At 27.8% G+C, this 12350-nt stretch overlaps 1 protein-coding gene across 1 annotated transcript; it reads left to right on the plus strand.

The window, feature by feature from the left end:
* Window positions 1-5851: 5851 nt before the first annotated feature.
* Window positions 5852-6579, plus strand: LOC111613965. The gene is made up of 2 exons (XM_023355316.1): window positions 5852-6089; window positions 6162-6579. Exons 1-2 carry the CDS (start codon window positions 5914-5916, stop codon window positions 6577-6579), a joined length of 594 nt encoding a protein of 197 aa, XP_023211084.1. The 5' UTR covers window positions 5852-5913.
* Window positions 6580-12350: the final 5771 nt, after the last annotated feature.

Raw genomic sequence — 12350 nt, forward strand, 5'->3', positions numbered from 1 at the left:
TGTAAAACAATTTGAAAAGATTAATTTACCATAAAGTTTAGCTTTAATGCATGAGATCATTTCTCAGAATATTGAACCATCTTCTTCAAGGTTATCAAGTAACTGCGCTTAAACGATTTGACAAGTTCTCTAACATTTGAACTCATTGGACGTTTGTAGATTAAATTAAAGCCAAATTTGAAAAGATGCATTATATAACTAAGGAAAAATCGATTATTGTTAAAGCCTGATTTCATGATGTCTTTCATGGAATTTAATCAAGTTAATTTCTTAACAATGATTTCAATATCATGTGATTTTATATAACAACAAAAAATTTTCAATAGGAAAAAGGTAAATTTATATCTAAAATTATAACATTAGAATAAATATTCAACGAATACTATGATATAGAATATAGAATAAATATTTATCAACGTTTTGTATGAAATTAATAAGTTCTGACATTGTTTTGACTGAACTATGCAACAGTTTATGTGAAACTTCAAAAATATCTGAAGACATCCTTACTATTCGGAAAATATTTTCTATTTTTTGAGATAATTATATTCTAAATAAGATATTAAGATAAATATGGCAAAGTATTGTTTCGAATATGTTTTCTGAAAAATAGAAAACAAATTATTCATTGAAAATGCTGTTAAATTATTGAATTCTTAACTATAATTAAAAAAACTGGATATACGTAATTATTAAAATTCATCAAATTACATTTATGCTAAATAATTAAATTGTCCAGAATATATAGGAAAGTAATCTCATATAACAAATGAATCGCAAAATGCATAGATAGAGGATTACTGTCAATGAGTAAGAATTACAGTATTGTGAAAGTTTATAACTAAAAAAAATATTGTTCTTCGACAATGCAGCCTATACTGAATATAATTGTTATATGGGATACTTTTCAAATAATTTATTTCTTAATTTTAAAATAATTATTTAAACAACAAATCCCAATAAAGTATGATTATTTTTTATAAACGATTAAATATTCTAAATATATGAAAGTATTAAATGACAATAAGAATATATCTATTTGCTGTAGAATTTGTTATAATTTGTTCCTATATTTTCAAACTATTTTAATTATTTACTTCAGAGTCTGCTTTATATCTGATTTATGTTGTGTTTTCTAAAAAACTTTCCTACTAATTAACATTCAAATCACATACTTTCGAAACCGTCCACGTTCTATAACATAACTATAAAATCTTTATCACCATGTTATAGAAGATTAAATGACTTTAAAATCGATTGCATGATATTTGCCATAATGTATTGTTATACTCTATAAATTAGCACAATAATGTCATACTAATATGCAAATGTCCATCTCACAATGTTACTATTAATTTTATTATAAAACTTTGTTATAATATCTCCAATGATTGTTGCAATAATAAAGCTTATTCACAGATTTGTTGTAGAACTCACATTCTACAACAATTTTTATAATTAAAAAAATTCCCTGCAGTTTCGCCTATCCCTATCGTATTATTTAAATTCTATTCTAAATTTTGCATTATTCCACAGGAGAATTTTTTCTGTGGAATAAATTATCAAAAAGTTCTATTCCGTAGTAAAAACAAAATCACATTCATTGCTTTACGATACGAAAGTTTCGTGTGTCGTACTTCAAGTGAACAAAGACATTATCAAAGCAAATCATTCTACGTTTAAGAATCATGATGAGAAAATTAAAGCAATTAAANAGTTGTATTTAATAATTTTTGTTATATTATATTTTATATCTTTTAATAAATAAAATTTAAATTTGAAATTAAAGTTGATCAAATATAAAAATATATTTGTAACAGATATCAAGATTAAATCACTAATTTTTATTTTATTGATTGAAAATCACATCCACAAATTTTATATTTTTATGAAGAATTGAAATGATATAACAATTGTAAAAATAGAGAGTTATCGAAAAAGATGTCAGGGACTTTCTGATTAAATAATGACGCATTTAATTAAAATAAATGCATTTTATTACAGTATATAATAAAAGATATAAAAATAAAAAGCATGTGGTTTTTCTGTACTTTTGTATGTTTCAATATGAGTACTCCATATTGCTGAGTAAATATCTAAATGATAGTCAATATTCGTCCAGGATTTTACATTGAAATCGAAAATACCTTCTTCGATAACCCTGTATAACTGTAGGACTATATTTATTTATGTTTCCATTAAATGACTGTAAGACTATAAAAGTCTTACAGTCATTTAATTAGTCTTAACTGTTAATTGTGTTTTAAAATATTTTAAATGCATTTTATTTAATTTTTATTAAAATTTAATGTTTTAAAATTATATATTTGATTTATTCATTCTTTTAATGGGAAATATATTTTTCTGGTCATCAAATATTACTAATTGGTTAATATAAAAATTCTTCAGATGTTATGCTGCTTCACTAATAACTAAATTACAATTAATTTTTATAATAATCATGAGAACTATAATCCGATTATTCGCTAAATTGAGGATTATAAATCTTACAAATTTTAAAGTTATATCTCTCAATACTCCATAAATTATTGCTTGTAAATAAAAATTAAGTTAATCAAGCTATTGAATTCATTAATTTATATGAAATTCAATTCCTAAACTATTAAACATTCATTGAACAAATGGAATTGCATATCTATAACATTGAAGCTTTAAAGAGATTAATAATGCTAGTTATATTATATGTAAAGACTTATCGGATTTAAGTAGATTAGAGTTAAACAAGAATTAAATATTTATATGATTTAATCGTTACTAAGGTTTCTAAATAAAATAAAATAAGAAGTGTAATAGTCCTTAAATTAAATTTATATTTATAAAAAGTAACAAACGTTTTTCGTCTTAAAAATATTTTTCTTGAGATTTATAATGACAATAATTAAAAAATTTAATAATTTAGTGAAAGGGATTCTGATTGAAATTTTAATTGAAGATTAAAATTCATCAATTGTAAATTAATTAATAATTGCATTTAAACAAAACGGAATTATTAAAAAAGTATTATTTTATCGACAAAATTACAAACTATTTGTAATAAAATTTTATAAGAAATTGTCTCAGCATTTTTTAAAATAATAACGACATTAAATTTTATCGAAAAATGTTAATAACAATACGGAATACTTGATATATACGGTTACCTTCATTAAGAGAATTAAATATATTGATAAATAATTTCATTACAGTCTCCCGCTATTGTAATGACGTATAAATTTAGAGGTAAGTGATGCAGAGTAATGAGTAATTATAAATCTAATCCTCATCGGAAAAGGACTTCAAAGCTATTAAATTGCACTGAAGTTATTGAGCAGTTGTATGTAGAGTAATAATAGAAAGGAATGTAATTGGTAATTGAATTTAATAATTTCAGTAATGTATAAAGGATACCTATATCCTCATTACATTATCAGACAGATTTGATAACATAAAATTCCAAAACTGAATTAATAGCATAGTATCAATAGAAACAAATAGTTCAGTTCAATCGTTTCTTCTAGAGATGTACGATTATCACTTTTATCGAAAACTAATATTTCGAATACTTGAATACCTCGAATACTTACTAAACTTAATTACCTTATATCGAGGGTTACGACAATGACTCCTCGCTATAAGGTAAAAAAGTACTGACTGACTATATATATGCTATAGAAATCAGTGAACCAATTTTCGAGGATCTATTTCTCCGCTCCCTTAACTTCTAAAGTAATTCTCAATATTTCGTTCGATAGGTAATTGCTTTCTTAGTTACTGTGGAAATTTTTAAGATTTTCTATACATCGGTTGTCGAAATATAAGCAATTAAAAAGTGCAAAAATTCGTCAGAAACGCTGTATTTTTTCTTCATTCGGCACTACAGACGCTCGTAAAGTAAAAACTACTGGGTCTAAAAAGTTCAAATTTTAAACACAAGCCTTTCTAATTATCAGTGAGGTGCTGACGGAATTTTGATAGGTCAAAGTTTACGGGGTTTCCCGTAGAGCTAATTCACTTTTACGATTTAATTTTATGCGTAAAGATAAAATTGCATGGAAAGAAATAAATTTTATTCAAAATGTTACTCAGAATTACAAAAACTCAAATTTATATAATTTTTTAACGATTTTGTGACGTGACGAGTTCAATCGGCGCCGACCGAATTGTACAATACGTCATCGTCTTGTCTTGAGGTAATAATACAATTATTAAACAAAAAGCAATTGATATCCAAACAAAAATACCTGAGATGTAAAGAAATTACTCCAAGTAAAAACTTAACACAATTTACACGACAGTCTAATTTTTTATTAGGAGATTTATTTTGGTAAAGATAAGTTTGGCGCTTAAAGCATTACCCACAAGATTTTTCCTGCATTATCTTTTCGACAAATCGTTATCTTTATAAAAAAAACAAGATTTACTGAATTTTAAGAAATGAAACTTCACGCTCTTTGACTTTGAGCTTTATAGTATCTTTTTAGTTTTTCTCAAAATAAAAGTAAAATCAAAGTAAAAATTCTCAAAATACGGCTTTTCACGTCAACTAGGAAAAAATGAGGAAGCGAATTAATGAAAAAATTTTTGTGTGCAAGTTTATATTCTCGAAGGGAAAATTGGGAAATATAGGCCTAAAATTTTTATTTAACAATAATTTAACTTATTATTATTAAAAATTGTTTTCAAAATTTTATTATTGAATTCCGTTCTATATGGTTACATGATTTAACTAGCACATGAGCTCGACGTTGCTCGAACAAAAAGTAACAGCAAAAATTAAGATCATGGCTCCCATATAGCAGTAATTGACCGGACCCTAGTCAGGAGGCTAGGATTCATGGGGTCCCGGTATGAAAATGGCCAGCTTCTATTTTTTGCTTTTCTTGGATTTTCTTGTGGAATATTGAACTCAATTTAATTGTTAATTATTGACATACTTTAATTAATATGCTAAGCTACTATTATCAACTTAATATAACAATCATAAAAGTATAAACATTACCTTTCTGAGTGACGAGAAAAGCTGTAAAAACTTTTATCAGAGTTTTTCCGCTTACAATTATGGCAATTGACAGCCGAACAATATCTTCCATGACTTTTTGCCATTTTGATAATTTTCTCCTTCGTCACTAAAATTATCATTAATTATTCAAAAAACAATTGTAACAAGAAATAATTATAACAAAAATAAAAAATAACTACATATCGGAGAAGAAAACTAGTCGATTCGAACCGATTAACTGTAGAATGCTATCCAGACATCTCTTGTTTTGCTATGTTACAAAATGGCGAATTCGGAATACAGTCAAGCGCAATAGCAATTCGTCAGCTAGAAAAGTCTGGAGTGCGAATACTCTATAATACGTGGTATACTCTGTTCTCAACTCTCAGCACAAGAAGACCGGATCCTGATTCTGGTCTGAGGCAGTGTTGCCGCAATAAAATTTCAAAACGTACTGAAGCGCCTTCAAAAGATGTACTATTTTCCTTCAAAATGTACTAGTTCTATGAATACTTTGTTTACGTGCCTATATATATATAGCCTATATATATAGTTTATATAGTTTATTGTGAAATAATTTAATTTTAAATCTTATTTTTGGAATTTTTTTAAAGCTTTTTAAAATTAAAAATATATCTACACATCTATTACTTATTATAAAATGAGCATTACATTGACAACATTTATTAATAATACTATTGAATTTCATCTTANAACAAGCTAATAAAATTAATTTGAATATTAAATTTACTCAAGAGCATGAATTAAATAATCAATTAAGTTATTTAGATATAACAATTAAAAGATTTGAAGATCATTTGGAATACTGTAAATTTGAAAAACCGTGTAATACGAGAAAAGTAATTAATTATAGATCATACTGTCCTTTAAATCAAAAATATAATGTATACCTGATGGAAATAACAAAGATTTTTTCTAGAACAACAAATATAGATAAAAGAAAAGAAGAAATTGAAGATACACATAAGAAATACATCTTAAATGGATATCCAAAAAGATTACTAAATGATTGGTTCCACAGATTTTTAAGAAACAGGTTTAAAGTTAAACGTTGTCAAGAAATAATAAAGTATGTATCATTTCCGTATATAAAAGGTATTTATGAAAAATATAATAACTTCTTTAATCATAAATTAATTAGATTGGCTCCATCCTTAAATAACAGGTTATCAAATATGATGATCATCAGAAATAATGCTAAAGATATATTAGAAGAAGAAGGTGTTGTTTATCGGATAGAATGCACGTGTAACAATCCTAGTTTTTACGTCGGTGAAACAAAACGAAGATTAAGGATCAGACTGTCGGAACATTTGGCTGCCGTAAGGTTGAAAATGAGTAATTCTCCTGTCTTCCAACATTGTAATAGTAATAATTGTCAGATAAATATTAATAAATTAAAAATAATTTTTAGGGAAAAAAATAATGTAAAGCGAAAGGTAAAAGAACACTTCGCTACAATTATGCAAAACAATAATGTTAATTTAAATACCAGAATGTTAACAGCGGAATGCTGGGAATTTTTTGTTAATCATATAAGTGGCTCTTCAATGAGTTGACTGTTAGAACGTAGATATTGTGCTGTAAGCCCCACTGAAGAGGCCGTAGGAGAAATGCATTTGGGAAGTTTGTTAGTAATAATATAAATAAAAGTTTTTTCTCTGCAGATTATTTTCTTTTTTATACCTTTTTAAACTTTTTTTTAAAAAATTTTATAGTCATTATTGGCTTGTTTTTTTTTTAAAATTGAAGTTTTATATTATCCAAAAGTCAGAAGGAAAAGAAAAATATAATTTTTTCGTAATTTTAAATTTTATGTAAGAAGAAAACAAAAGAAGAAATTTCTGACTCCATTGAATTTTTATAACTTTTTTTTGGAATGCTTGTTTCTTTTAAACTATTTGATGAAAACGTTACATAAAATTGGGGTTGCATAATCATTCGAAATTATTATTATATTTTTGACTGGAAATAATTATGATTTCTGCAATTTTAGTTTAATGTCATATAAAACTGACTGCTCGTACAAGTTTGCTTAAAACATGCGACTCAAAAAAACCCCAAAATGGCAGCTCAAGAAGTAGATCACGCGTGTCCTGACCTTCTTATATAGAACAGTCGGAAGCGCGGCCATTTTGGAACCATACGTAACATTTCTTTTACTACGATTACTAAAATTGAAGTTCATAATTTAAGAATTAAATTATAGTGGTAGAAAATAATATAAAAGTATTTATATTATTTATACTCGTACAATTTCAAAACTATTTTCTGTAATAATTTGATTCTGACTTAACGGATATTTTGATATTAGTGACGACAAAAGTTTAAAATCATTGATTTCCTTACCTGTCCGTTATTTTTGTTTGACGGAGTTGAATTGTTTGGACCACGTGGCATTAAAAATTTTGTCAACGTCCTGACGAGAATGTGCAGACAACTGAACGTGTGAAAGAAGACCACTGAGTCAAGACCGTTTACACGTGCAACTATGTTGCTGACGTCGACGGACACACACCATTTGTATGTTGTGATTGAATAATTTAAATTAGCAAGCAGTGACACTAGTGACACTTTCAATTTACTGGAAAGGGCAAAATGTACCAGAAAAGTACAAATGTACTAGGAACGGCAACACTGGTCTGGGGGCTCCACTGTAGGATGTGTGGGCCATGATTAAGATTATTAGATTATTTCGTATTTCTAACCTTTCTATTATATTATATTATAGCATTTTTTATTTATATTTACAAAGTTATCTTACATAAGAGTTTATCACAACAAGTGAACAATCTAACACATTTTAAAAATTCTTTAAATTATGTACAGTGGAAAAATAATGAACTTTTAAAATGTGTTAGATTGGTCACTCGGTGTGATAAACCCTTACGTAAGATAACCTTTGTAGTTATATAAATCAAATACTGTACTATATCGAACATTAAAACGAAAACCGCATAAAAAGTTTGGTTATTACGGCCTACCATCATCACGTTTTTTGCGATACTCGGATGCTAAGAAATAGCACAATTTCATTGGTCAAGTAGACAACAATTGAAAATATGATATCTTAAATGTTTTTAAGATATCATACTTTCAATTTTCGTAATATTAACTCCAAGAAACTGTATCATTCTCAGTCGAATATCAAACGGTAATTTGGTAACGAATTAAATTTCGTGAAAAACGGACCAAATATTTAAAGTCTGTACCCTAGAAAACTGCTTAAAACATATTTTACGTTCGCCGGTAACCTTATATTATGTAATTTTCCTATTCGAATCCCATCATACTGATGGTCCGATAGAAATTCAGGACTGTTGCGAAAGGGGGTCGTTGACCTCCTCCTCCTCCCGGAAGAGAGGATGGTCAAGGAATACCAGTTAATAGAGATCTATTAATATTTGAAAAATGATAGACAGGTTTTGATGGCCCCGCATGTGACCGAAGTTCTTAAGCTTAATGTCTGAAAGACTTCATATAAAACTTGTTTAATAAAAAAAATCTCATAAAAATGCTAGAACAATTCTTTTTATGTGATAATAGTGTTTAAATTTTGGCAACAGATTGTATAATATACGTGGGAAGTATGTTCTAAATATTGTGTTTATAGAAAAATTATTGGACTGCAATTTCAAAACATTGTAGACCTATATATTTCCATTATCATCCGGCTGTCTTTCCCTAATCTCGTAAACGGAATTACACAGATGAAAGTCGAGACCAAATTAGAAAAGGGTGCCCCGATTTACCAACTTCCGGTTTGGAATGGAAGGTACAGTACTGTACGTTACTTTACTTTGATTCAAAATTTTGCCATGAAAGGAATTTGATAAATGACTGACTGACACGACTCCATTGCTAACAGGAAAAGTACAGGCAGGGGCAAGACCACCACTAAAAGAATTGAGAACATTGTGACAAAAAATTGCAGCCCGGCATTGTGACGATGTCACAATAAATAATTGTTCCTTAGAATTAGTTTGGTTTATTTGGTTACCGCAACGCTGCACATGAGCTATCTGCCGAGGGGGTGATGCATTCCGGGAAGAATTTTATGGAAAGCTGGAAACCCTATTTAAGTGTTACTAACATGAAGAAAACCCGAAAAAACCTCACGTGGCCAGCCCGTTGGCCATACCCTAACCCACAACTAACTTCCAGAGTTCAGTGGTTTTATACACTCGGCTACTGGAGGGCGCTAATTAGAATTAAGAAAGTACCTTTCAGAAATGAAAAAACGGAGTCGTTAGATGTGGAAAATTAAATACTTATATGCTTACTATAAACTTTTCACAGGGTAAAACTTTCAATTCCATGCAGGCAAGTGCTATATGCTACCTGTCTCAGTAATTATATAGCGCGTCTATTTCGATCTATATCGTTGTTGTAGTAATTAAGTGAATATAATATAAAAAAGAATACAATTTTAAAAAGTATATAAGAATTATACAGTAGAACCTCGATTATCCGGACTAATTGGGGATGAAGGTTGTCCGGATAAGGAAAATTTCGGATAATCGAAACAAATACTTTGTGTTTTAATGATAATACAACACGTTTTCTTTTCGATGACATATCGGTAATATTAAAAGTAAATACTGTATTTAAATCGTGATCGAAATTTCAAGAAACAAACGTTCGTATTGAATTTGGACTACTACTGACCAACGCTAACAGACTACCTATTGTTTAAAAGGCCCTCTGGTGGCGCAAGAAGACGGATTTTATTAATAAAAAGCAGTTGAAACTGCATTTTTATTAATAAAAATTTGACAAACTATTTATCGTTTTATGACGAGTAAAATTTTTTCGTCGCGTTCCTGGCTTCTAAGTAATGCATAAACCTTCTAAATGCGAGGCATAGGCGGTGGCCCACGTTGCCCATGCCTTACGCCGCCCTTGGTCGTAGAAATAATGTAATTTGAAAATAAATTATTTATAAATACGTATGTCAAGTTATATTTTTATTACGACGCAAAATATATTTTAGTTTACGGCCACTGTGCCAGGTGAGACGTTGTTGAAACAAAAAAAGTTATGCATTCCATCACGTACATAAACAGTATCGTAATTCGCCAAGTGCAAATCAGCAAATTCGTAAAATTTTTGTTTATTTTGAACAATCCGGATAATCGAAAATCCGGATAATAGAGGTCCGGATAATCGAGGTTCTACTATATTTAGTTTATGATTTCGTTAAATTTTTGACAATAGATGGCGCTACGTATAAATTAGTAAATCGAATGTAAATAAATACTCTAGAAATTAATTAATCTACATAAATCCATTAGATATTTTGGGGTGGGATATATGACATTATCTAAGTGAGAAATATGTAAACGTAACTGCCGAGATTCGTAGCAATTGGTTGAAAGGCCTAGGAGTGTGTAGCAAACGAACAAACAAACATTCTCATTTATAGACAGAGAGAAAGAGAGAACAACATTATGATTCAACTAAAGATATAAAAGGTGAGAAGTATGATCAAATTGATTCAGATCTCAATTTTACATAATTGTCATTTATTATGCATATTTGTTTGCTTCGTTATAAAATTAAAAAAATAATAATAATTAAAAAATTATTAAAATGTTCATATACGGTTAGTATTTGAAAAATATTAATAATTGTTTTGTTAAAAGTTTGTTCACAGTATTAGCGATTATTGACAATTTTTAAAATTAAAAACTAATTTATAAATAAAAATTATTTTATTAAAATAAATCAATTAGAATTGTTTATTGGTTATTTAACGTAAATATGCAAAACTTCTATAGTTTTGCATATTTACATTTAGTTTAGGAAGTTTTAAATTTAATTTTTCAAGTTAAATGTTAACATGATACGTTACATTAAACTTCAACATTCAACTTGAATTTATAAAGTTTTATACACTTTTGCATTATATTAAGATAAACACACAATTATAAACACTCAATTATCTAATTATTAATATAATATTATCAACTAAAAATAATTGGAAGTGTTTGCATTTGTAACTCAAAGACTTTGTGAAGGTGTAATAAAGTGGATAAAATTTAAGAATTTTTATAATGTTGCAGGATATTTAAGAGCATGAAATACAGTAAAACTTGTTATTTCGAAACTCAGGGACCAAAGGAAAAAAACAAGACTTGGAATTATCCGAACTTTTTTGAATCGAAGTTTTTGATAATTCTTGAATAAAATTATCACATTATCTTATATAATTTCACCCGTTCAGTTACAGATGCGTTAATGTTACTAATTATTACTTAGTAATTTAAACTAATTTAACCTATTTCGAAAAAATCGTCAGTTGGCTTATACTTAATAAAAATGTAACCCAGTGTTTCTCAACGGGAACGATATCGCCCCTATGTGGGCGTTTTTTCATGTTGAGGGGGCGACTAGTAAAAATTTGTATTTTGGCGAAAAACAATTTTCTGGGCGATATAGTAAAGCATTATATTAATAATAATTAGATGTTTTATTCGTTATATCGTACAATAATTAAACAAATAACATTACACTAATCACTAGTCTATTCAATGCAGTACGCATTTGGCGTTAACCTTGTCCCTCGGCATCGGAATTTTGTAGTTAAGGGGGCGACGAATCGTTAGAGGTTGAGAAACACTGATGTAACCGAATTACATTCAAAGCAATTCCTAAAAACTCGTTCTTTTTTCTTTAGCAAACTGTTAGCGAACTTTTCATAGGGATGCCATAACATTTTTAAAAATGATTAAATAATATAACATATAACATAAAAGAACGCATTTAATGAACACTGGATTGTCGGTATGTCAGTAATATTAACAATCCCAGTAATTCTGACACTATACCAGTATGTTATTCTATACACTCATTAATAGACTAATATCAAAATAACGAAAAATAATTCTAATTTATCGTAAATTTTGTGTTATCTCGTATTTACGAAGTCTGTCATATAGATCTATCACAATATACAAAAATTAATTGCGTGAAACTTTATTAAATTTTTTAGTATTCGTTTTTTTATTAATAGACTATTCGAAGATCTCTAATACTCGAATGCTAGAAAGTATTCGAGTATTCCAGAATTTGACGATATTTATTTTATTTTGTTCTTCTCGAAAAATCATAAAATTGCAACGCACTTTAAATAAAGATAAAATTTCTCACAAATAATACCTTATTTCTTCAAGTAATGGAAAAATAATGTTATTAGTTTATAAATATATAACTTTATATATACTGTAATTCGTTTACTTTTTATACATAAAAATGATTGTTATAAATAAGAATTTATATTTAATGGCAATGGCAATAGGAATGTCTTAGTAATCATATAATAAACCTA

This window comes from Centruroides sculpturatus, unplaced genomic scaffold (assembly GCF_000671375.1).
Source record: "Centruroides sculpturatus isolate CEXI.00-Female unplaced genomic scaffold, Cexi_2.0 scaffold1959, whole genome shotgun sequence".
Classification (NCBI taxonomy): domain Eukaryota; kingdom Metazoa; phylum Arthropoda; class Arachnida; order Scorpiones; family Buthidae; genus Centruroides; species Centruroides sculpturatus.